This window comes from Phaenicophaeus curvirostris, chromosome 1, assembly GCF_032191515.1.
Source record: "Phaenicophaeus curvirostris isolate KB17595 chromosome 1, BPBGC_Pcur_1.0, whole genome shotgun sequence".
Classification (NCBI taxonomy): domain Eukaryota; kingdom Metazoa; phylum Chordata; class Aves; order Cuculiformes; family Cuculidae; genus Phaenicophaeus; species Phaenicophaeus curvirostris.
Genome location: NC_091392.1, coordinates 181,204,828 through 181,232,385, shown reverse-complemented (window position 1 = coordinate 181,232,385; position 27,558 = coordinate 181,204,828). Strand labels below are relative to the sequence as shown.

The window sequence follows — 27,558 nt, the reverse complement described above, 5'->3', positions numbered from 1 at the left end:
TCAACTACAGCACCAAAGGGACAGCATTAGTGGTTTGAAATTCACTGAGAAGCTGACACCCAGCTGATACTGGAATATCAAGCAAAGACATGAAGTCAACAGGGCTTAAAGACAACACAGAGCCTGTGTCAATATATAGGCAGACGATATAGTTGGCTTGGCTGCACCCAGCATCAATATGTTGTGGTGCTTTGCTTCTCTTTCTTGAGAGAGAAAAAGAAGCCAAGATCTGACAGCCTGGGAGAGAAGGGGATCTCCCTTGCTGTCCTAGATGTAAAACGTACCCAAGCCCACCTAATGCATTAGAGTAGCTGTTCTGAACACAATCCAACATTGAGACGACATTACAGGAAGCAGCATCTGGCTCAGAGCAAGGCTTTCCCTCCTCTGCCCTCCTGTGGCACAGAGAACCCCCTCAGAGAAGCAGGGGTCACAGGAATTTGTGCAGGACCCTGCAACTCTCACAGCAAACCCCAGGAAGTTTCAGAACGCTCTTTATCAATAAACAGAGTAAAATGCCTCTAGCAGAGTACTTATTTGGTCTGAGGGCTACCGCCAAGCACAAATCACTTCCACTGAAGATTAAGGGAATGCTTGCTGAATGTTGCTGTGCTGTACATTTGATCTCCCTTTTCCCCACAGTCTCCCATGCTGCGAGGTTCACAAAAGCTACAAACAGATACCATAGTACGGTAGCTCCAAAGCTGACACATCACTGCTTCAGGGCGAATGTGCTTTATGTGGTGGAGTTTACCTTAATACATGGGTGGTGAGTAACCTGAGCAGCAATTGTTTCTGATTTCCAGCTCATTTAAGTCAATTTGAAGACTTGTTGCATTTTATTAACTTTGGATCAATCTTCAAGTGTGGACACGTTCTCAAATGCTTTAAACAGCACTTCAATCTGGCAGTTTATGGCAACGTGTAGCTGGTCTGAATGCCACGCTGGGCTGAAAGGCTGAACACTGACAACACAGCGTGCTGGCACAGCTCCTGACAAAGACGGAGCTCGTATCATCCCGCGAGTCAGATCCAGTGTACCAGCATAAGTTACAAAACGTTACCCATCAGAAAGGCCATTCAAATGGTGGGAGTTGGAGTCTGGTGGCCAAATGCTGAGCATCTTGCCTTTCCTAGGCTGTCACAGCAAGCCCTCCCTTTGGGTGCCTGCCAAGTTACCTCTGGACAATTCAGTGGGGTGCCATCGGTAACCAGCTAACACACAGCAAAGCTTTAAAATTGTTGTTGATTTGGGGAAAAAAATGATGACTGGTAAATCTAGCTTTCCACACAGACAGTTTTGAGGAAGATACCAGTCTACTGCCAGAGAACTGAACACGTGCTATTTTTTCTTTCACACCCACTAGGTGGGTTAAAGAGCATGTCGGCTTGGACTTCTCATGGGAGAGTTGTATTACAACTTGACAGTCCTCTGCCTGAACCTAACTTGTCTCACTCCATCCTCTGTGGGCAACATCTCCTCTTTCCTTGTTGCTGCCCAATGACATTCCCTGCATCTTTGCAATCTCTCTGAAGAGATGGTTATCCTAACAAATGGCAAGCAAACTCTTTGAGTCATTCTTGCTGGTCCAACCTCTGTCTCTGTTGTTAACTGGGGTTTCAACCCAGCTCTGAATACTTGCAGCACTGTGTAATCACCGATTTGTGATCTCTGGCTTGAAAACACAACAAAAAACATCAACATTAACTTTTGTACTTCACCACAAGATTCTCTGGCACTCATGAGATGTTGTCAACCCATTTTATTTTTCTTTTTGTTCACAAAACAGGCATTCATCAAATATTTTTTTTATTCACTTCTTTTGTTCATGATTTCTTTTGATCTTGCTGTAGTAGTATTATTGTAAATTCATTTATGTTAAAAAAATTAACAAAGGCAAAAATTAATATGGAAAGGATGGCTGATTCAACAGTTCTCTCACTACCTTTTACAGGTGTTTAAATGCTGCAGTAACATTTCTGTGAGGACTAAAATTTGACCATCTATTTTCTTTGCCCTCCCAGTAGCATGTCCTTTTCTACTCATTTCCTGCAAATATTTGTACATTACTGGTTTCTTGGTATAAATATTGGCAGAAATAAAATATCAAAGTCATGAATGACAAAGAATGCCCTCCTGTGAATTTTAATTTCACTCCAGGTATTTAGCATCAATCGTTTGCACTTTCATGCAACCAGCTAAAAGAAACACCACCACGTGACTTACCTGAGCAACTACAACAAATCAATACAGTTCAATAATGACTACCAGAAAAAATGATGAAAACTGCTCACCGCCTGAGGTTTTGTTTTCTAAATGGGCAATGATACAGCAATTAGATGGTTGAGGATAGTGCACAGGGGATGCTTTAGGTCATCATAATCTACTAGTACACAGTCCACAAGGTGAGAAAGGTTTGGTCGGTGGCATTCACACATATACATATACATATAAAAAATAATTATATGGAAGCACTTTCCAGTAATTAGAAAGGAATGTGTTCCCACAAGTCAGACGTGGAGCATCATTCCCTCCTGCTCCATGCAGAGGTAACGCAATTCCCACTGCTATCTCCGCCAGTAGCCAACAGATCCTGCGACCCTCTCCTGCGCACGCCCCTCCTGCAGGGCTGCAGTGAGTCACTCAGATCACCAGCTTCTCAACGCTTAGAGTACTCGTTTCGTCCTCTTCATTTGAGCCAAAATATCCAGGGAGGTCAATCATCTGCTGCTCTGCCTCCGTTAAACCAAAAGTAGTATTATCATAAAAGGCAAACTCAGGGTCCAAGGGGAAGCTCTGGCACTTGTCCCTTCTGTGCTGGGCAGGGCTTACACTTAGGCCTCTCTGCAAATTATCTTTGCCAGCCAAGCCCGTTTCCTTCCTCCACACACCTCTGGGGTTAGGTGAAGGGCCCCTCTTACTTCGGCTGGGCTCAGGCTTATCACCTGCCTTCTCCTGACCAGCAGGCTGGCGGTCAGTGATCAGGTCCAGCTTCTTCACTGGGGGACCTGACCTGTGGTGGCACTTTGCACCGTGGCCCTGTGGCTCACACCCTGGCACAGTGCTGTGGGGCTGATCCAGCTTTTCACAAGCTGGATTAGTGTTTCTTGATTTTGGTCGCATCCTGTCCTCCAAACCTTGGTCCCACGTTCTGGTCCTGGAGTTGTAAAGAGGAGTCTGTCTTGGGGTGAGGGTGGACATGCTTCTCTCTCGGAAAGGCCTGGCCTTTTTAGTTTCATGGAAACTGGCTGTTCTTCTGAACTGTGGGTTTCTGTGACACCCCCTCTCGGGCAAGTCCCCTCTGTTATCCTGGTGCTTGAAATGAGCTCTTCTTATCAAGGTTTGGGAGGTTTGAGTAGGGCTCATTGCAGGATTGGCCTGAGAGAATGGAAAATCCAGCCTAGGGTGAGAGCTTTCCCCTGGGAATTTGGGCTGACTGGCTGGCTGATCCAGAAATGGAGATTTGATCCTAAATTTGTTTGCCGCTGCCTCCTCTTGGTTTTCCCCACTCAGAGGAAGCATCGTGGTGGCGCCGACAACTGTGTCTGTGAGGGGATTCTGAGAGACGTGGTACACCTTGGTGGTCTCAGTAAGGCCTTTCTTCTTCATTTCTTTCAGCTGCTGCTGTGCGAGGCGGTAGCTGAAAATTGGAGGGATTATTTTTTGGGCATTTGGCTGAAAGTTCTCACTACCAGAGACGTCATCTTCTTGGGCAAACTGGAGGCTTCGCCTGTAGGTCAGAGGAATGTTAACAGGGGCATCCCCTCCTTCAGCAAAACTGTCCCTCTGCTTGTTGCCTTGGCAAATGTTCTCTTCATCAGAGTTTTTCCGGAAGCCAGGGGAATGGACAGAATTTCTCCGTACGGCAGTGCTGCACTGCTGAGCTCGGCAGAGCTTCCTCCAGAGGGTGATGAGAACAGTGGCAAAGATGATGAACAAGCATAAGGAGATACCTGTGATGGTGACTATGTTATTTGCTTTCTGGTCCTCTCCTGGTTGGACAGAAGGTGGGGTGGGAGTCTTGATAGCTGTAACAAAGAGCACACATGCCCGTCAGAGTTGCATTATCAGCATTTTGGTATTTTAGGATGGATACGTTACTACAAAGAAGTGACCAATTAGCATAGTAAGTTGTCTGCCATTAAGACTCGCTCACTAGATGACTCACTACTCATCACTACAAACTGGCAGTAACAGGCCTATTTACTTGAAATCAAAGGTTCCATGGACCTTTTAAATATAATTGTGACTTTTGCCCGTTCTGTCCCTTCCATAAAGCATTCCTAAATATGTGTAAAATGAGATAACAGTATTTGCCTTCCTTTATGACGTACGTGAAGATTCCCTGGTGAAAAATGCTTTTAAGGGGTAAAACCAACCCAAGCTAGTACTTCAGGTATCACTTTCAAATTATTTTTAGGATGGCTTAAGAGGGTGTGAGAATAACAGTGAGTTTGAAGAGCAGCGAGCCAGCATTTTCAGGGACAGTCTGAGTTTTTTAAGCAGTCCTCTGTGGGTGCTTTGTCCACTGCCACTGCCCTCACAGCCCTGGAGGACAGAACCTTCCCCACCATAGCAGGTTGCTAACTGAGATGGCAACCATTGCCCTGGTGCCCCTTGCACTCTGGTATTAACAGTTGTCTATCATGGACTAGAGATGGGCCTTTAAACAGGGAAAAATACTCTGCAAGTCTGTAATGTGAACAGCTCAGAACTTTCACACAGCCCTATTTAAACCTTTCAGCTGCACATGGCACTACATTACAGATGGACAAACCAATGAGAGATTGATAATTCTTTTTTTTGGACACAATCTGCAATGTTTCAGTGGCAGCCCTAAGCAGAATAAAGCATGACTGAAAGCTGATTAATTGGTCCAGTAGCTAATTTCAGTGTTAGACAGCACTCACTTCCCAGTCTCTTGTGGCCAAATTTCAGCTTCATAAGGCAATGAAAACGCTGTTGGAGGACAAGGCTGCTCAGTTATGGTTGATAAGAGCTGGTCATGAAGGTGTGAGCTTGAACTGAACCACTGAACAACCTTCCCTCCTTCTCTAGTTTTATCCAGAACCAGAGCAATGGACAGTCTGCTGTAAAACTTGCCAGGTGCTCCTGCCTGCATCACAGCAACTGCCCAACCATAAGAAATAGCATCTGCAGAATAACAAGGAACAGGTGCCATGTACTTCTCGTAATCCAGAAGAACACTCATCCAACAGCAAGCTGGTAGCACAGCTGTTAGGTGCAAAGGATGCACAACTGCCAGAAGGTCTCAGGCTGCTATGATAACAGACATGCAGGGTGCTAAGTGGGCTGGAGACCCATTTCTTTGACTTTGGGCTACCTGACAGCCCCAAGCTCTTTGAAAAACCCTGCCATGGGATTAACCTTGACCTTCACAGCCCTCTGAGAACTTGACCTTGGAGGAGAAGGCAGGACCAGCATTTGCCCTGTTTAGTACCACCACAGCAGAGCAATTCATTCATTGTTTATCCTTCTCTCAGTCTCACAGCTATTTTCTAAAGGCTCTCTTTTTTATCTGTAATGCATGCTGTGCTGCATCACTTGGAGTAGAAAGCTAACAGCTAGCAAACAGCGACATTTGAAACACTCATAGACACTTAGGTTTGCTTCTCTTCACATCATCTACCTCTGCCCCTAAACTGAGTACTGTTGTCATTTATTCAGCCATTTGCTCCATCTGCTGGACTAATAGCTGGAAACATAGTTATGCTGAAAAAAAAGCTTGCCAGCTTCAGAAAGGTGCTGACAGCTGGGGGATGGGGGAGGAACGACACTCCCAGCCTGAGATCAGACAGCAGATGAACACTCTGTGAGCACAGCGTCAAGTCACTTCTTGAGTAACCTAAGATTCAATGGGATTAAATCATGTGGGTAATTCTGCAAAGGAAGCCACCTGAAGTGCAAGCAGTAGGATTGGAAATGGTGTGCAAGAGAGAAGCAAGGTAATTCCTCCATAGAATCATAGAATCACCAGGTTGGAAAAGACCCACCGGATCATCGAGTCCAACCATTCCTATCAAACACTAAACCATGCCCCTCAGCACATCATCCACCCGTCCCTTAAACACCTCCAGGGAAGGTGACTCAACCACCTCCCTGGGCAGCCTGTTCCAGTACCCAATGACCCTTTCCATGAAAATTTTTTTCCTAATGTTCAGCCTAAACTTCCCCTGGTGGAGCTTGAGGCCATTCCCTCTTGTCCTGTCCCCTGTGAGGTGATCCCTCCAGATGATCCCAAGACAATGAATGCAGAGGTAGGCCTTCTGTGCACATACGTTTTCTATATATAAACACTTTTAACTAGCCCAGAGACCTCGACGGAATCTGAGGCTTCTCCAGACCTGCTGACCATCATACTGCCATGTGTCATGCACACTGCGTATCCACAGGACGGCAGAACTCTCTGGAAACTATCATATGCCTATACAGTTCCACACCTGACACCTCTGAGAGGCACCAGAGAGGCCTGCCACTCCTGCACCTGTAAAGCAAGGTGTCTAGCACGTGCTCTGCAAGCGTGGACCACTCTTTAGGGAGGTCTGTGCACCGGGACTGCTCTCTGAGCTCCAGAGGAGTAGGGTGAAGTGGCAAGGAACCAAGCCAAATACTGTACTTACAGAAATGCTTCTCCAAAAGGTAACAGGAGGCATGGAATAACACATCTCAGAATCAGCCTTAGAAAAACAACACCAGAGGGCTGGAGCACCTCTCATATGAGAACCGGATGAGAGAGTTGGGGTTGTTCAGCCTGGAGAAGAGAAGGCTCTGAGGAGACCTTATAGCAACCTTCCTGTACCTGAAAGGGACTATGAGAAAGCTGGGGAGGGACTTTTTACAAGGCCATGAGTCATAGGACTAGGGGTAATGGGTATAAATTGGAGAGGGGCAGATTTAGACTAGACATAAGGAGGAAATTCTTCACAATGAGGGTGGTGAGGCACCAGTACAGGTTGCCCAGGGAAGCTGTGGCTGCCCCATCCCTGGAGGTGTTCAAGGCCAGGTTGGATGGGGCCTTGGGTCTGGTGGGAGGTGACCCTGCCCATGGCAGGGGGGTGGGAATTAGATGATCGCTAAGGTCCGTTCCAACTAAAACCATGCTATGATTCCATGATTCTACCCCATGGTATTTCACTGGTGGCATTACTGCCCCGAGCAGCCTGACAGAGTTTGGCGTAGAGAACACAACAGCCCTAGAGCAGGGCTTTAGTTTTAAGCCGTGGCCCTAAACACCTGAGTTGTTCTTCTCTGCTTACACTTGCATCATTACAAAATATGCAGACCCACAAGGCCAGCACTTTCTAGTCATTAAGAACATCATAAACCTTAAAAACAAACTGCTAAAACATCTGAAGTGCTGCTCAAACACTGACAAAATGACCTGGCTTGATAAGAGTATAATTTTTAATATTTTCCCTTCATCTGAGATTTTGTTCAATACAATCCATTTCTTACAGTGCTCCACAACATACTTCAGTCCTGCCTGGATACCTCTGAGGTGTTAACGCAACAAACATCTTGAAGTGGTTCAAGCCAACACCTCCATCAAAAAGGTACTCCTGCAGTTTTCCTGCTCCAGCCACACATAGTCCCCCTCTGCTGCCCTTTGCTTTTCAGTGGCACAAGCAGTGCAATACCTATGTGATAAGCAACTTCCCCACATTCTCAAACCGTCCATTTCTTAGCTGGCTCCATTCCAGTTCTCTCCACTTTTACCATCACAAGGAAGTGAGCAGCATGAAGGCAGCCAAAACAAGGGATAAGGCATCTCTTACTTCGTAATAGCTCAAAGTATCTGTTAAATTACAGCCCAAGAGCCTAGAAGCCTGCACAGCCCTGTGCACCTTCCCTTCCCCATCTCTGTCAGGCTGTGGCACCTGTGGGATGGGAAAGGCACTGGAGCTTGCACATCAGCCAGTTTCTGAGCAGATGAATCTGCAGAGCCTCTTGACAACAGGAACCCTCCCTTTACACAGGGAGCTTGCTAGAGGCAAAAGTTTTGTGTGGATTGAGCAAAATCATGCCGCTAAAAGGGGCCACTTCTGCCCCTGCACTGGCTGCAAGCACCTGACTATGGTGCTAGCAAAGCCTCATCCAGACTCTCTGAGGATCATGCAGCTTCCAAAACCTCCTCTCACCTTGCAGGAGGTTCAGGTTTCCTGCACCTGCACCCACTTGACACCTGTCAGCTGCAGCCAATCTACCCTGTCACCAGACAAGAGCGGTGGCAGGCTGGAGCAGGGGAAGACCTGGCATGGCCACCTCGAAACCTCCTGTAGTAAGAACCCCACACCACAGGTCCCCCTTTTAATAAGTTTTCACTTTTTAACACGTTTCTACTGCCTGGAGTCTTTGTCCTTCAGTACTGAACATATCTTGCTGCCCAAGATCTCTCCTCCAGCCCTTCCTCAGTGCCCAGCCATGCTGGAGACTTTAAACCCCTTCACAGCACTCATAGCATGCAGAAATCTTCTTATGCTTTGGAGCCTTATCTCCAGCTGTCCCACAAACGCATGTAGGGCATCTGCCCAACTCTATCAACCGCAGGAATATGACACCTCTTCAAAATCAATATGACTGAATAAAAGATCAGATGCTTTCATTTTATAAAGCCCTACTAATAAAAGGCCATTTGCTTTTACCAGCACAGACAAGCAACCACAGGGGAGAGGACAGCAGAGCTACATACACAAACACTCCTCCAGTGAACACAAGGAAGTCTCCCTCGGCGATCCAGTGCAGCCTGGTTTTGCCGGCGAAGAAGTGAAGCACTCTCGGAAGCGCTCCCGGACGCCATCCCCACAGGTGACGCTGCAGGGGCTCCAAGGCTGCCACGGGCTCCATGCTTCTGCAAATACACAAGCTCACAGCAATGAGGAATGCATTCACCTCCTTACCTTCAAAGACACAGCCATCTGCCTTCTCTTATTTAAGAAAACCAACAATAAATAACCAAACAATGCAATGCAATGCAAACAGCAACACCAAAAGAGCAAGCAGCATCCAGGGACCTGCTTCTCTTCCCACCAGCCTGGGGCAATGCTCCCACTTTATTTTTCCATTTTTACACTCCAGTGCCAGCCAGCAACACAGCGGTCTGTTAACTCAGGCTGGCAGGAACTCCCTGGAAGAATAGCATATAGAAATTAACCCACAAATCTTTGGAATGTGTTCATAATTTATATATTAATCCAATTCCTGTCTGACAAATAGAGATTTTACAGCAGGATAACTCCATCGACTCATGTATACTTACTCTTGATTTATGTGACTGTGAACGGAGGATAAGCCCACAAGTCCTAATGAAATGGCAATATTGTTCTTTCTCTTTATTATGTTTCCAGCACACAAACATGTTATTGAATCATTCTATAGACAGTTTACAGGTCCCTATTGCTTTATTCCTTATGGTTAGGCAATTAACTTAAGATGAGATTTTGCAGGTTCATTTATTTACTTTACACGGAGACAGGCTCAGGTTCCAATGCTACCTCAAATATTATCATTTTTTAACACGTAATGAAATCCCTCTTGCTCAGACAACATCCTCATCCAGTGTTCAACCCTCAAACTTTACAGCAGCAAGAACCCAGAGAGAGATAGGGACTGTTCCTGCCCATATCTGACAGCCGTGACACTGAAGCAGGACGACAGCTTTGAATTCTAAACCAATGCACAAGTCCAGGTGCAACATTTAAGGACAGATACCCTGAAGACTCTCCCATGGGCCAGCTGACTCAGTGACCTGGCTTTGAAATGTACCACAAATTAAATCAAGATCACTTACTTCATTTCACTGCTCACAGGTAAAGTGGAAAACCAGCTAAATCACAAAATGTAGATTAGATTTCCGTAAGTTTGCTCTTCTAAATAATGTATGGTGTTGCTACTGCCAACACAGGTCATGATCTTTGATTACCTCACACCACTGCTTTGCTGCTAGCCTGCCACCAAGCTCCTGATCAGCAAACACTTTATGAAATTAAAGGACTAGACAGTGCTGCACAACTGAAAATGGTTTTACAATTTCATGCTATATTGGCTGCTGTATTGTTCATAATGTGTTATTATTTTTAAAAGTCTCAAACAAAAATAAATACAGCTGTGTTTTAATAAACATGACATTTTAACTGCTTTGGACCCTGTCCTACAAATTTTTGTGAGTATGCCAGTATGAATAACGTTAACACGAGCACCGTAACAGAACCAGCGGGGCTACTCTCCTGTGTGCAGGTATTCACCTGCACTGCAGGATGAGGCAGGGAGGCTTGGAGCTTGCACTTGTGCTGTCAGCCAAGGCTGTAAAGCATGTGTGGGCACATACACATGCACACCTGAGCGCGTGCATGTTGGAGGACATCTGCCTCGCCTAATGCAGAGTAGAGATGGGCCTGGTGAGACACCTCAGTGATGCTACAGTTTCAAGCCCACATAACTCCAAGTGAACTCTCTGGCTATTTGCCACTGACTCTATCACAATACTGCAGTATCCAAGATCCCAGGCTCTCTTTCACTTCATGGTCTTTGTGCACCAATCTCTTTTCACCCCTTTGTCTCAGGATCTGGAGAGCTGCTACAGCAGGGGAGAGGAGCCCAGGGGTAGGCTGAGCTTTCTGCCTCCAGTTTGTAGCCACACCAGTTCCAGTAAAATGCAAAACGGAGCAAGACTTGATGGTGTGTGGTGTAGAAAACAGAGCTAGAGGATGCCAAGGAGGGGGAACTAGAGAAGCTTGATGGAGGAGGGAGTCCCTTAAAGGTACAGACCCTGGACAGTTGCAAAATCATATCAGCTAGTGAGAATTGCTGTTAGTGAGGGCAGCAAGAAAAATGGCCATAATCAATAGTCAGTCGAGGGCCCTCTGATCCTTACTTCAAAAGACTCTGGTATTCCAGTATTTAGGGATCTCACAACACTCTTCTTCATATCAGTATCATTAAAGACTTCATCAGTGTCCTTTATCACTGGCAGAGGGAGGTAAGCTAACTGTAGAAGCACCCACCTCCTTGTAGCAAACTTTATGTGAGCAGCTTGGTGAGCTCCTGCCATAAATTCCAGTGTGTGAATTAGTTCATTTCCCTCTCTCCAATTCCCTGCACGTTTAAACTTCTGTTAATTACAGCCAGATACAAAGCCAGAAACAGAAAGGTTCTGGTTGCCTCCAGTGCTAACACTGGTGATGGTGGAGAGTGCTCGGCAGCCTCCACATGATGCCTGTGGGCTTTAACGTACAAGAACATTTAGGATGAGTAATTTTCTAACTTAGACGTCAAACTTACGATGTGCCCATTGCTCTGGGGCACCTTTCACTGACTTTGGCTTCAGCTGAGGGCACAGACTTCCTTAGCAAAAACACTTGGCATCCATAGCTTTGGGGCTAAGAAAGCTTAAAGAGCAGGACAGCAGGAAATGCTCCAGCTCCCGCAGAAGACAGGAAATTTAAACCCTGCAACTTGCTCTGCAACCTCTTGCAATTACCAGAATGTAAAAGAAAATCAAGCATAGTTTATTCTCCCCCTAGGAGATAAAATGATTAGCCTTCATTTAAGACAAATAGAGTCAAAGTGCCAGGGGGAAAATCAGAAGGTATGCACTGCAAACTAGCTCTAGTAAGCATGATTTCTTTCACATAGAATTAAGGAATCAATTATCAATGTGAAGACATCTAACTGATGAGTTAGTTTGAAATAGCTGACAGTAGGCAGATCTGCCAACATGAAAGATAAATGCAATTAACTCCGTTAATTGTTTCTGTGCCTAAGTATCTCCCCTCAAATTTCTGATTTCATAAGACTTTGAGCAGGCAGTGCTATTCAATGGCACAGTCAACAAGGGGTGTTCAGCATCATCCTTCCAGCCTGATGCACATGATAGTCCTAAGCACTTCAACAAGACCAGTGATTTGGGGCGATCACTAATTATTTACAGGCTCATGTAAATGCAGGGGATTGCAGGGTATTTGTGGAAGTTTAGATCAGAGACATTGTGTTGGTGTTTGTGTGCAGACATTGTATTGGTGTTTGGGTAAGACCTGGGACAACACCCTTCTCATTTGTTCTGTGTTTCTTCGTTTCCATGGAAATAAAGCCTGGATGCATTGAAATAGTGGCATGCTCCAACAGGTTACTAATTTGGACAATGAAAGGACAAGTGTTCCTTTAAAGAAAGAAAACCTAGACTCTGCCTGGGCAAATTACAGTCTTTTCCCCACAAACAGACATCTTTAAGAATTGTGGAGGCACAGTCTAAAACTTTTTTTCAGAAGCTAAGCGCTGTCCCAGCTAGTCCATAACACTCAATTTACTCCTGAAATGCCAGGGGCATGAAAATGAAGCATTCACTGACACAGGAGAAGCAGATGGGGCACAAAGCAGCCCTGGCATACCTGTATCTCCTGCTTCCACCTGTTTTTAAATATTAATAAATAAAAGCCAGGTATGGATCCAGGCAACAGAGCTAACTGGTTCCCAGATTTTCCTAGAGATAACAGGCAGGTCTGATTCATACAGTTTTATTCAGGGATCAAGAATTTAATGGAATTTGTATATCCCTGCCTGACACCTAGATATTTCACATACTCCCCTCCTCCCTTACTGACCTCTTTTCCCTTCAGAATCTCTTCCCCCATCTTCCTTGTCCCCTTTGCTGGCAATAGCCACAACTCTTATGCCCTGTTGACCTCCTGATAGCTTTTTTATGACAGCAAAAGTCAGATGAACAGAATTCATCTCTGCTGTTGGCAAGTGCAAGAGATTTCACTGGGAGTCACACCAAAGTTGAAAACAGTCTCTGTAGCTAAGAACTGTAAAAGAAAGCTAATTAACACCAGAAACATGAACAAAATATGCCCATTTCTACGCTGTAACATTTCTGATTAATTTTATCAGTCTCATCCCAAATGTTTCAAGTGGAATACAAGCTAGGACATGGAACATCCTTCTAAGAAGTACAGAAGTCTCACTGCTGAGGACACTTAAATCCCTGATGAGCAAAGCACAGGATAATGCGTGGAAAAGAATGAGCCTGCAATAGGTCTGTTGCTGGGTAAGATGATCTAACGAAGTTTCCTACCTCAGACATTCAAATAATCCTGTCAAACACAGGGAAAATATAGGTGTATGACTCTAAGTCACCTGTGTGAAACAGTTAACACCCCACTGAGATGAATAAAGTGACTCACATCTCACCGTTATTTTTTTTCACACGTTCTCCAGCTGGAGTCTACAGGAAGCTGCACAAGTGCCGGCTCACATTTAACAGATGCATTCCCCACCTTTAACAGACATATTCACAGTCTTTGATAGCAGTTTTTTTACTACACTCATTCTGAAGCCAATGGCCTGGGCTGGAGAGCTGCTGTCCTAGCCCATTCAGGGCCACTGGGAGCTTTCTTCTTCCTACAAGTCATATTCCTGTTCCTCAGGCTGGACTAAACCTGGCTGGGATGAGGATTAAAGAGCAGGACTGATGAAGGGTCAGGAATATGACCGGTGGCCGATCTATTCAAAATTAGTATGGCAAAATAATCTTCTTTTATCTCACCCTCTGTGGTTTGGATGAAGATAATTTTAATGATCTAGGAGCTTTGATATTTTACAAGATGGTATCTCTGCTTCGTAATAATAAAACATATGCTAAATGAAGTAAGAACTGGCTGACTGACAGATTTGATATTCAATTGTCAACAGAACCTCAAGTAGGAATGCGTTTGGAGAGATCCCGAAAGGATTAGCATAAGGCTCAGTGATGTACAGTGCTTGCCTAGTTGATGCAAAAATAAATACAATATAAAACCATTACTGAGAAAATATGTCACTTGTGATGACATAAGTAAATAGTGTGGTTGTATGAAGCAATGTAGGTTACTTGCTAAGTTAGGATAACTCAAGCAAGGTGGACAGTAGCTCAGGAAAAGGCAAAATGTAGGAAGAAGAAATACAAATTGTACCCGTAGCATGGCAGACTAAATGTTGGTGGAAATTAAAGCACAGAAGCAGTAAGTAGCTGCTCAAGGGGCATTGGTGAGGAGGACATCAGAACAGAGCACCCAAAGCCAGTAAACCTGTCATCTCATAAAAGGAATGTTTTAAAAAAAAGGAAACGGAGCAAAAAAAAAGCCAGATAATTAATAAAATCTTGAAGAAAATACCTTCCAACTGAAGACTTAATCTTTCCAGTTTATTAAAAAGAACAGTGAGATTATCTGGAAGTACTGAGGTAATCTGGATGTGCAAACACCTTTTGCAGGGGAAAGACAGTGCTTAGAAAACAGCTGTCTCCTCTAACAGAGAGCAGCAGAGTAAAAGCCAGTCACTAGAGAATGAAGCTAGACAACCATTAGTTATGAAACACACAAAGTTTCCCTTTTTTATATATATATATAAAAAAAATCAGGTAGAGTATTGAGAGAAAGTACCAGAAGGGTCTCTCTTTCGAGGTGCCTGCATAAGTTTCTGGAGGATAAGTGGCGGTCAAACACAAAGACTAGTAGTGGGACTCAGCACGACGGTAACTGGATGAAAAGTGATGGCCCATGCTGCACAGGAGCCCAAACTACAGGATTTACCATCTTTCTTTGCCTTAAAGTGAGTTCAGGAAATCTAAAGCAGAAAATAAGTGACTTGTGGAGAAGTGCTTGTTGTGCAGCAGCTGCATGTTTTATATGAGCAGCTATCATGGATCTGGGTCCATGCACAGCGTCCTGCACCAGGATGAGAGACACTCCCAAGCCCAGGAAAGGGCTTTCTGAAACAGCAGCCTTCACAGGCAGCACAGGTTCACTCTGTTGTGGCTTCAGGCTGATGCACCCCTGCCAGAACACTCCGCTCCTTTCAAACACTGCCTGCGGGCTTTGAAGTCTCACAGATACAGGCATGAAGTCAGATGTGCTGCAGTCTAATTAATTTCAGGTTGACATTTTATTTACGGCTATGCAGTGTGGTTTCGCTTTCATCAGCTTTGTAGCTTTGACACTTCTAACTTGGCAGCTACTGACTTCACTCCGTTCTTCGCAGGCGTAGCCTGATTCTTTTGACTGCAGTTGTAAGGATGGTGCTATTGGTGAACCCAAGAAAACAAAGCAGACTGAAAGGAGTTATTGCTTAAGATAGACCTCATCAATTAAAACAGTCAAATATTGGCCACAGAAACAATCTATGTCATATCTCAGGTATCTGTTAGGGCAATTATAGAGATCATATCAGTGTAACATACCACCCCGCCCAAGCACAGAGAAAGAATTAGAATTCTCTCTTCCTTTTGCCTTAAGAATTATCTCCATTAAGAAAATAATATACTTCCATTTTCAGATAGGCTTTCTTGTGCTAAAGAATGACAAAGTGCCAGCAGAGACTGCAGATGGGAAGTTAGGATAAAGAGAAGAACTAGGTATCGAGTTTAGCATGTAGTGAAAATAGGGGTCATTTTTAGCACAGAGTGTTAATTAAACGGCTAACAGTTCCAGAATTTATGAAATAGTACAAAGTAAGACCACACCATACTAAGAACCTAATTAAGGTAGGCTGTGTCTGGACTGTGTGCTATGGAGAACACCCTGCACTCCTGATGATTCCACTCAGAGACCTGACCATGAAGCCCAAGAATACATTTTTAGCTTGAGTTCCTGCACTTCCTTTTCAGGGAGACCACGGTGAGAAGGTGTAGAAAAAGGTGTACACCTCAAACTTTTCAACCCAAACTCTTTGGAGTGTGCAGATGGGAAAGAAATTCACTATGGACACAAGCCTGCCTCAAATGAGAACACTTATTTTTCCGCAGCAGGGTGCAGGTGACACAACCTAACCTAACCCAAACCAAACCCCTCATACACATACAGCCCATCCATTACTGTGGTCATTTTCCACAAATGAGGAATGAGAAGGACATTTGGCTCATCTTCTTCCTCTGCCATGCTACTGTGACTTGTAGACCCCGTCAAACCATAGACTGCCACCACCTCTGAAGCTACAGATGTATAAGATGTATAGACATAAATAGGATGTACAGATATTCCTTAAATAGGGCTGTGGAATGGGCTCAAGGTCTCTCGTGAACATAGTTAACTGTGATAACTCCTTAACCATGATAATTCATACTCCTGGACATGGTTTTGGCTTCTGTCAACCAGCACTCTCCCAGATTGTGCCTGGTCATTGCCCAAATGACTATACGGACCACAGACTGTCCCTAGTTGGCAGTTTGTATGATTCTAATCTTTCCTGGGAGGAAAAGTTTAGCTAAATGAATATGACCTATGATCTGCCAGGTGGCTTTGTGTCAAAAAATGCACCCTAGTCTCTTTTAAGCAGCAGAGACACATCTTGAAAGGCTCCCTGAAAAACCTGCAAACTGTCCAAGTAACATGACGGTGTCTTTCGCTATGGCCAAATCCTGGTTAATCTCACCAAAATTTGTGTATCTAATAGGTAGAACTCTAATCTCTACAGCAAACGAGCTAGAGAACAAGGCACCCATGTTAAGACTCAGTCCGTGTTATCTTCTATACCCATGAATTACCCTTGTGAGATACCTGTCTCTTGACTAAAAAACTGAAAAACTACTTAATTTTGGACCCTTGGCTTCTAGATACTTAGAATTAGGTAGGACTAATCCTACCTTCCATGTATCAAATGGATCAGATCTACTGCACTAGCTTCTTATCTCACTGCAAAGTTTCAGTTCTACCCAGATTAGACAGACACATCATTCAGAATGCCCCAAATAGTTTTGGTTGGGACTTAGCATTAACTTAGTGCAGATTTAAATTACCAAAGCGGCACTGTCACCAAATGTACTTGTGCATGCCTCTGCGTAAGTCTACTCCATCTTGTTGCCATCTGTATATGACATTGCAACTATTTTGTCTGGTGTAGGAGACAAAATCAGAATCACAGAATCACTAGGTTGGAAAAGACCCACTGGATCATCCAGTCCAACCATTCCCTTCAATCACTAAACCATGCCCCTCAGCACCTTACCCACCCGTCCCTTAAACACCTCCAGGGACGGTGAATCAACCACCTCCCTGGGCAGCCTGTTCCACTGCCCAATGACGCTTTCTGTGAAACATTTTTTCCTGATGTCAAGCCTGAACCTCCCCTGGTGGAGCTTGAGGCCATTCCCTCTTGTCCTGTCCCCTGTCACTTGGGAGAAGAGGCCAGCTCCCTCCTCTCCACCACCTCCTTTCAGGTAGTTGTAGACAGCAATAAGGTCTCCTCTCAGCCTCCTGATGTAGTAATTCAATAGGGGACACCACAATCAAACCCATTTATCATAACCTACGATGGCAGGCAAGAGTGCTGATTTCAGCTAAAAGAGAACAAACATCGGTACAAACCCATATTCCTTTGGATCATCATACACTCCTTAACTCTTGTGGGGAAACGGCTTCGGTTTGAGAAATTAAAGAGGTCAAAGCAGTACTTGTTCTTCCCCACATCAAACAAACTGCAGTTAAATTCTGTTCTGTTGTCTCCTGGGTGAAGGGTCTTTTCATACAGCCAAGTTGTTCTTTGACTAGGATGCTTGAGAGCCTCTTTATAGACAACAATTTTTCCACTGACAGATGTGCATGGTGGAAAGACTACGAAAACCTGGACCAAATTTTCACATGTTGCTTCTGGTGCCACAACCAGTCTATATCCAAATTTGTGGAGGAGATCTATGGGTCCTATGGAGGCAATGATGGAATCTGTTTCTAATGATTTCAGCAACACAGTGATGTATATTTCTGGAGCAACAGGTGGGCAATCAAACTCTACCCACTGGGACCTAGCGAGTGGGATTTCTTTGCTTGTTCTAACACCTAGAGTCTCATCAGAGCTTATTCTTCCAAATTCATAAAGTGTGCTGGTGAATATCACATCCAGTGAAACCACTGTCTCATTCATGGCACACAACTGCTCATTCGTAAAAAGTCCAACCTGTAGGGAGCTTCCAAGCACCTCTGTACTCCTGTTCAAATCAATGTGAAATACAGGCCATTCCACATGGAGGGTCGAAATGCTGCTTCTGCTCCACTGTGCAGCACTGTCGTTATCGCTGGGAGAGACCATTCTGAACAAGAAGTCCCCACCACTCTTGAAATGGAAGCATTCAAACTGTACCATCCCCTGGGACTGATTTGCTGGAAGCTGTTTTCTTGCAATGATCTCGTTGGTTCTGGCATACAGCAACAGGATGGACGGATGCTCTGCTGTCACGTTACTACCAGTATAGTATTGATATTGCACAAATACTGTGTCATTGCTGAAGGCTACATGACCTGGGCGCTCCAACAGGAGATACTCCGCTTCACCAAGAACTGAAAGGAAAATGATTTCACAACAGCATTAAGAACCAAAGAGACAACTGGTTGTTCATCTACTTTATTGAAGAAAATAAAAGATCTACGAAGTGGATATTTAAGAAGTGTTTCTCAAAGTTTTTTTAAGTGAATCAGTTCACAAAAAAAAAGTCCTAGCAATTCATAGAATCACAAGGTTGGAAAAGACCCACTGGAACATAGAGTCCAGCCATTCCTATCACCCACTAAACCATGTCCCTCAGCACCTTATCCACCTGTCTTTTAAATTACCTCCAGGGATGGTGACTCAACCATCTCCCTGGGCAGCCTGTTCCAGTAATTAAAGCTCCTCAACTCTGTGCAGGGACATGGTTTGGCGCAGCTCAAAGCCCACTGCAGTAACATGTTCATTAAACCCAAGGCTTTTTAAAAAACAAACCCAAAAAAATCACAGAAAATTTCATTTATCAGGACATTCTCAGACTTCTCAATTTCTTTCACTTACAGATTCTTAAAGCCCACTTCACCGTGGCCAGGCGTTGTTCCACTTACTTTAGCTATAATTTAGCAAAAAAAAGGACAGTAGTTTCTTAATACAGAAACATGAAAAATGTCCCTCAAATTAAATAAAATAGGAAGTCTGAATGATGCTTCTTGAAGTCTCTTCTCTTGCTCTCTCTTATGAATCTTTCATTTTGCTCATTTGCATCACAGAGACACTTGACTGAAAGAGCTGAAAATAACAGCGATGGTGACTGCAGCACTTTTCTTGTCTCAGATGTGGTGCAACATGTCCAAATGACATCATTTTATTATAAATGGCGCAGTCTTTTTAAATGCACTTCTTGCATGACCATGTTTGTGCAGGTTACCAAATTATCCTGAGACGTGCTGTAACTAGTGGGGATAGATGATATCTAAAGCAATGGATTGAGAAGATTGCATTTCCGTTCCCTGCTCAGATAGCTTTTCTGCGTTGCTTGAAACTTAAAGACTTCAGACACACAAAGGTTCCTGAAAAATAGGAACTGTATACGTCTATTCCTGATACAGAATGTGCTGCGAGACATCTTTATTTAATTAATTGTCTGGGTAAAGGCTTCTGAGTCTGGGATGGAAGGTGCCACAGAAGTGTAAAACTTCAGTTAAAGCAATCCTTTCATAAGTTGTATCAACTAACAATACTTTGACTTGTTAAATCTGTTACACATGTTTTAAGATTACCTCAAAGAACGCTTTTCTGGAAAAACACTGCAACTGCCAAGGCAAGCACTCAGCAGTCAAGAGTAGCAGGACTCATCTCACATAATATTAAATTCCTACCACTCCAAGATTCAACTTGAATTAGTCACCTTGGATTCACTTTCTTGTCAGCAGGGAAAGTTTTCAGGAAGAAATTAATCTGATCAGCTCTAGTCATTTACACCAGAGTGAGGTACAGTGTGCATTGTAAGACCCCATTACTCTTCAGCAGCTAAAACGTGCTTAAAATAACCAGCTCCAACCACATCCATAAAGTCCAAATGAAGGTGGCATGCACAGACTTTCACGTATAAATCATGCATATACTCTTACATATATGTACTATAACCCAGTCTTTAATTTGCATGACTCAGTACTATTTTTTCCACAAGATGCTGCTTCATTTGGCAGATGGATGGTGCTCGTTACCATAAGGCTCCTCTGTTCTTGTCCATGGGTGGTCCCATGTATTATTGACTGCACTCTATCCAAAATCCATCCTGATAACACAGAATTATTCATTTCCCCCATGGACTCTTCCATTGTGCTCTTATCACAGAATATTAGTGCATTAGAAATATTAATGAGTTTATCCTTCCAATACCTCTGAAAGATGAGAGGATGTCACTATTCTTGTTTAGTGTGTTAGGAACAGGCACAAAGGTGAAAACTGTCAAGTATCAACTAATTGTGGATGCCCTAAGAAACCCAGGCCCTGATTTTAAATACAAAGCTCCTTCACGCATCCAAAGCAGGATCCCACTGATTCCAGCTGTAGTAAACACATGCACCCTAGCAAACCAGATCTCAACTCGGACACTCAGAGAGTAGCAAACAGAACCTGAACAGCTGTGAAAAATGGCTCTTTATGAATTGCCCAGCAACACATTCTCTTTCATGTTTTAGATGTGTCATCTGTGTCTGCCCATATTTTCCACTCCTTCTCCTACCACCACCTACTTTCAATATCTCTTGGGTACTATCCTAACTCCATTACCATTACAATAGTTCTTAAAACTCTTGCCTTCATCTCTTAGCTCTTCAGTCTTCTCCTGTTCCTTGGGCCTGCAGTTAACTCCAGCAGGTTTCCACTTTTCTTGCTTACTGCTAGCATGCCAGCAGAGAGAACAAGACAAGCAGCTCTAGTGTCCAATACTACAAACAAAGGGGAACTCTGCTGCCGAGGGCTGAAGCACACGCCGTACTGCATGGGACTGGCAAGAGAAGCCAGCAGGAGCCGGGGCACGCTCGACCCTTCAGAGAACTTCATCACTCACTCATCTGCAAGGACTTAGATCAGACCAAGTCTGGGCAAATCTTCCTAAGAAGAGCAGAAAGCACGCCCCAGGCTGCCGTGAGCACTCTAACAAGCATGAAGTTCCCACGGCTGTATTAGAGTTTCCCACTGAAATGGTTGTAAGCTGCTGGGTTTTCTTGCTTTGAACATGGGCAAAATGATGCATTTCTCTGTAAAGGAATTGTCTAGATTCAACCTACCTGAAATATCGTAAGGAAAAAAGAAATCAGACCATGGCAAAAAACAACATGAAAAGTTTTAACTTCCAGCTGTAAACTTACAGCAAAATAAGTGATAGTAATGAAAAGCACTGATGTTTGTACTGACTGCTCTACTGTCCCTGCTCTCTTTTCTGACTGTCTCAGCTCTCTTACACTATTCTTTTATTTGGAACAGCTCAGATGAGAAGAATCAACATAACTGTTTATGTGTGGGGGAGGATTGGAGAGGTGTCAGGGGACTGCTATGTAGCTCTCATCAACCTTAATGCAGATCACTCGGGAAGTGAGGAAAATGAGCATTACTGGAGGATGCTGTTACAGCACTGCAGAACTTTGGCTGGTGCACCTCAGCTTACAGCATTCTTTTCCCAATCTCTGGTTACTAACACAAGAACTCTGCATTCTTGGACAGCCCACGTGACAGATTTTCATGATGGTCCAAAAGGCATTTGTTGGAAGTAGCCAGCTTCCACTGCAAGCTCCTTCTCCAGCCTTCTGTACATACATGACTGTCACATGCCAAAACTCGGTCCCAGTTGTTTGGACAGACAGTCAGGGGCAGCTTTCAACGCATTTGTATATTTTTACTGCTTATTACCATGGCCTCCCATTGAAAAGAGCCCAGCTGCAGTGCCAACAACCTGCCAGAGGAGTCTTTGCAAGAACTCGCAATTAAAAAGACCAGAAGTAAAATCCTTGTTTTCACTGAATAGCAAGAATTACTTGAGGGTGCTATTCTGATACTTATTTATTTTTAATTGTATTCAAGCCAACTTGAGTTGCACTACTGGCTTGTCAGTAGCACAGAGCTAAGAAGAACGTACATATCAGAAAAAAAATGGTAAGAAATGAGAACACTGTTTTGTTTTGTGCTAGGGTTTTTTAGCATTATAATAATTTTCCACAGCATACTGGATCATTTAAAAAACAGTCTTGGTCTGAAACAGTGAAGTATATGACTGAAATACTTATCCAAAATCTAGTTATGTATGTGATACTCCAACATGTGTATACACAGAAGTGTTTGGAAGTAATCTTCTGAATTACATACTATCCCTTAACTGGAAGTAAGGGAAAAGATGATGCACCCGAAGTTTGCAGTAGAGATTTAATTCTTTAACTGCACCTTGTAAGTGTCTACAGTGCCGTGCTCTGTAAAGTCCAGGAATAATAGCTTTTACCACCGAGCTAGCTAGCTGTGAATGCCCACAGGACTGGCCCACCTAGAACCAGTGGCTATTGCAACCATTCACCTCACTTCTTGGGTTAAATGAATTTAATACTTACCTTCTCTGTGTTCCCGACTCAGTGCAGTGTTCCTAACTTAGCCAATTAAGTTTGACTTATTGAAAGAAGAATTTATCTTAGAAGCCATGGACAAGTGTCTCCACTTCTGCAGTAATTAAGTTCATTTAAAAGAGAGCAATTCTAGGTTCTTTACATCTTCTAGTGATCCCTTGTCTTGAGTGGAGATGGAGCAGGCATGAGTAGTTGAGTGTACTTAGTATTCAGTCATTATCTACAATCACATTTTTCTCACTTATACAAGAAGAGCAAACTGCATACATTTTTGGTCCATTTCTCTCCTTTGTAAAACCCTTTGGGGTATGAACAACCTGCTAGGATAGCTCAATCCATAAACTGGGACTACTCAATCGTTTTTGCATTTTTCCCATGCTACAGACACTTCAGCAGTGCATGACTTAGCCCTTTATCATGGTTTGAAAGTGCTCTGCAGTCAGAGCAACTTCTGCTTTTAAATTAGGAATGTGATTTTTGAAAACATATGTATTATTTAGGAATTAAAGAGTCCCATTTTTTATATTCCTAATTCATTGTGCAATAAGAAATTGATTTCCTTTCCAAATATACATCCTACTTAGTATATTCTTGGAAAAGATAAGACACTATGCAGAGGATGTGCCTCAGCTTGTAGACATCTTACAACTGCCTAACTTGAAGTTAGATGTCTAACCTCCCTCCCTGGCAGCTGATGGTGACAAGGAGGTGCTTTCTCATTCCACACATCTCAGATTGCAAGTGGCTTGGAGGTGCTTTCCAGTATATGCTGATTTGTACATGGACTACTCAACCAAGATTGATTGCCTCTGACTAATTGCCTAACTTTACATGACTAAAATTGAATGAGTATGAATACCATCTTTTAGCTTCAGATGTAGTCAGAGGCACGAACACCTCTGTTTCTCTCAGAAGTTGTCTAAGTGGCAGCTTAGGTCCATCTGATGGGGGTCACTAGGTCATAGGAGGTTGCCTGTACTGCAGATGCTTACATCTCACCCACTCACCACAGGTTCCTTTTATAGTTAATGGAGAGAAACACGTAGTTGTATGGTGCAGTTCTGCCCATACTGGTATAGGTAACCAAAATAGGTCTATCTTCCACAATGTTCATTAAGTATTAAGGAATAAGAGTCTTAAAAAAGAGCAGAGTTCCAGTTACTGCTTCTAACACAGCCAGTTTCTCAATGATGCTCAGGGAAATCTGTTCGTTTATCTTGTTTACTTCTCTGAGCAAATTTACAGCAGGAAAGGTTTCTGCTACTCTGGTCTAAAGGGGCAGTTTGTGCAAGTTGCTTTTTCCACCTAAATGTTGCATAAGATCTGGAGTGGTGGCTTCTGTGGCATCGGATTTCAACAGATCACCTGGAAACAGCACCATCCAAACCCACCTTGTGAATACACATCTCTCACTTTTCCCTTGGTAACTCTAATACTCACCGTAGTCACAGAGCACTACTAACAATAGATTTGAAAAATCTTTCAACATCTGTTTCATTCTGACCAGTGAGATCCCAGGTCCTTTTACTCCTCATGTCCTTCTTCAGTTCTGAAGTGCAGGCACTTTTTATCAAGAACACCTGGAAGTTGAAAAATTAGACCTGTGTTGACTCTGCTTCATAAAATATAATAAGAAGGACATCCCACTAAGAAGTCAAAGAAAATACACTACTAATCGACACTTTTCTCCCATTCACCTAACAATTACTAAAACTGTATCAATGGATCTGAATAAGTACAACTACAATTCACTGTACATTAAATGGTCCCTCCTGGAATATCAGCTCCTGAGCCAGAACGACAAACACAGGTCACAACAATTTGCCTTCATGCTGCAGTAACCGCTGCTGTGCACGTCTTATTTTAAGATCAAGACACATGACAGCCAAATAACAAGTACTTTATACAAAAGTACTTTATACAAAATGTAACTTTGACCTCAGCATATATCAATATCAGAAATTTTGATATGTTACACAATTAATTTCACTTACTGTCAATTGCTGTCAAGCATTAAAGAGACTGAGCAGAAAACTCCCATTTTTGGCCTTCTAACTGCCCTGTTATTCAGGTCTAGTAATGTAGTTAGTTATCGTATTAGATTTATAAAAGACCTATAATTGCCTTCTACATGATTCAGACTGATCAGAGAGACGAGGTGCTAACTTCCACTTTTCCCTTCATCATTTTTGAAGATTATATTATCTGCAGCCTTGGTTAAGCAAACAGAAAGCAGAGTTCCTTTTGGCAAGTTTCACAATTTTATGTCCGTGTGCTTTAAAATGGCCTTTAGGAGCCTTGTAACAATCACATAAAACAAGTTGGAAGCACAAGGACATCAGCAAAACCAACAGTTTCCTTCAGAAACAGAAGCGGGGGAGAACCTAAAAAGACAAGCTCAAGGGGATCATTCTCAAAATATAAGCTTGTTCTTTCGTACTGCATAGGAGTGCCAGCAAGTTAGTCTTACTGTGCTCACTGTCACACAAACATGCAAGAAAGTTCTTGTTCCATAAAGTTTATAACCTAATTTTATGACAGAAATCTGGCACTGGAACAAGCATAAGTGAGAACAAAATTGTGGCACATAAAGGTAAAACATAGGAACCAGATACAGCAAAGTTCAGGTGCGTCTTGAAGAATCACAAATGAAGAATTTCACAGAATAGAATAATTGAATGGTTTGGGTCAGAAGGGACCTTAAACACCACCTAGTGCCACCTGCCTTGCCATGGGCAGGGAGACCTTCCACTAGATGAGGCTGCTCAGAGCCTCATCTAACCTGGCCTTGACCACTTCCAGGGATGGGACATGCACGACTTCTTTGGACAACCTGTTCCAGTGCCTCACCACCCTCACAGGAAAAAATTTCTTCCTAACATATAATCTAAATCTACCTTTTCTCAGTTTAAAACTGTTAACCCCTCGTCCTATCACTGCACTCTCTGATAAAGAGTCCCTCCCCATTTTTCGTACAGGCTCCCTTTAAGTACTAGGAAGACTGCTAGAAGGTCTCCACAGAGCCTTCTCTTCTTTAGGCTGGACAATCCCAACTCTTTCAGCCAGTCAACAATCGCATTGCAAGACTTGTTGAACTAAGAGACAGCAGACGCGTCATTTGAAAGCTTCTGAAACTGCCGTCTGTGCCAAGTGGCTGGAGAGAATAATTTCTAAGAAAGGACTAACAACATAGCTTTGCTCAGAAAAAGCCCATTACAATAATAGCTGCACATATCTGAAGGGAATTATCATCATCCGGCCCATGACCTTGACAAGGCTCCAGAGAGAATTAGAAAGGATAGTGATACTGCCACCACCCACAATTTCACTTGATACTGTAAATTACAGGAAGACAAACCTTATGCCTGAAGACAGGGGCGGGCTGCTAGCAGAAGTCAGTGGAGCACCAGCCTGCCTCCCGGGCAGGCACCACATAACTGCCTCCAGCTACCAGCAACAGGCACAGCATCATCTCCGGGATGGCATTCTTTCCGTGTATCATTATTGATCATTAACTGGCTAATAAAAAAAAAAAGAGAATTAAATTGGTCCATGGAAGTTAAAAAGCAAGTTAAACTTTAAAAAATAATTGTCATAGAAGCCTTGGCCTCTAGTGTAACTGCTCAAGGAAAACAGCAGCATTGCTGTGAACTGCTCTGAAATACAGAGGGGAAAAAAATGCTTTGGGGGTCACAACCATGATTGTGCCAAATGATTTAACAGGTCCTTTTCACGTCTAGCTTTCCTAGACATGTATTTTTCAAATGGCTTTTACAAACACTTCTTTCCGAGAGTTACACACTGAGAGGTGAAATTCAAATAATCCTAATCTCAGTCTAATGAGTAACACACTACAGAGAGGAAATGAGGCTATGGAAGGGAGAATAAACCCTTGGGAAGAAAACAAAAAAACCTGCATGGGAGAACACTCTCAATCAAGATAATCACCTTGCATCTTTATTCCTGTGTGTCAGCCAGCAGCGTGGTTCACGAGACAGGGCACCAGCGGGAGGCACAGGAGACCTGACTTCTGTTCCTGTCCCTGCCATCACTAGTCATACGATGTTTGTGAACCACAGCATTATTCTGCTCCCCTCTTTCCCACTCATCTCTTAGGCTCTGTATTTACAGCACAGACTTCTCATACCAGGGTCTCTTTCCTACCAAACCCGCAGATGGAGCCCAGTGCCAGGGGGCTTTGGGTGTTTCAGTAGCACAGATCATTCATCAGACCAAAACCTCCTTGCCTCTCACCCTTGCCTCTGCGTCATCTTGGCTCGGTTGGGAAGACTCCAGGGTGCAGCACAGGCAACACCCAGGCTACAACTGGAGTATTTGAAACGGTACCAAAACTAACTTCCAACTAGTGAGGTGAGGTACTTCTGGAAGCCTAGCCTGGGGCTATCTCACCCTCCCACCTCACATACAGCCACTTTAGGCTACCAGCTGCAACACAGCCCTACCTTTGCACAAAGCTCCTATTAAAGTGCCTTCATGAAGCCTCCTGAGTTTTTGCATATTCGCTAGTTCACTTCTAATAGTAGCTTAGACTGGAACTACTGCTGGCCCATTGCTGGTGTAGTATAGGCCTCCTCCTTCTGTCCTCCTCAACAAGTTTGTTCCTCTCCTCCTCTTCAGTTTTCCCTCCCTTTCCCTCACCTCGGTTTTGGACAGGACTTACACTGACCTCTAAGCTCAGTTCAGGCATCTCCCCTGTTCTTTCAGTCTTCCCTAAGCCAACTTCTTTCTAGATTTTGTGTCTCTTTTAGGTCTTCTTCAAAAACCTTCACATCTTTGCCTCCTGTCCCCCACTCTATTACTTTTTCCATTTTTCATACTCACATAAAATTTTGCTTTTCAAGGCAGACAATACATCTTAAATGGTTTCTACTCTATTTAGATCTTCTACCTCAAGTTCATTAACTTAATGAGATGAAAAATGATTGCACAGAGAAGACTATGAGACTTTGAATAATTGGCTTTTTTAATTTATTGCTCTCGTGGACAAGCACAGACTGAGGCTCTATTGTGTGAGACACAGCAGAGGCACAGCAACATAAAAAGATGCTTTCTTCCAAGAGACGGTGTAATGGAAGTGGAAGACTTCCTTTCCAAAGGCAATTGGAAATGACGGATGAGGAGGGGAGAAGAAACAAGCCATAAGAAGGAACTGAAGACCAAGAGGCTTGTGTGTAA

At 43.6% G+C, this 27,558-nt stretch overlaps 1 protein-coding gene across 2 annotated transcripts; it reads right to left on the bottom strand.

Moving 5' to 3' along the window:
• Positions 1–1,429: 1,429 nt before the first annotated feature.
• On the bottom strand, positions 1,430–25,804 carry THSD1 (thrombospondin type 1 domain containing 1). Of its 2 annotated transcripts, XM_069881663.1 has the most exons (5): positions 25,721–25,803; positions 23,803–23,942; positions 17,356–18,321; positions 8,712–8,870; positions 2,422–4,029 (listed from the first exon to the last, which is right to left on the bottom strand). In XM_069881663.1, exons 2-5 carry the CDS (start codon positions 23,858–23,860, stop codon positions 2,645–2,647), a joined length of 2,568 nt encoding a protein of 855 aa, XP_069737764.1. In that variant the 5' UTR covers positions 23,861–23,942; positions 25,721–25,803; the 3' UTR covers positions 2,422–2,644. The 2 variants fall into 2 exon arrangements, with proteins under 2 accessions (XP_069737772.1, XP_069737764.1); XM_069881671.1 differs by lacking the exon at positions 8,712–8,870 and having other exon boundaries at positions 1,430–4,029; positions 25,721–25,804.
• Between the last annotated feature and the right edge of the window lie 1,754 nt (positions 25,805–27,558).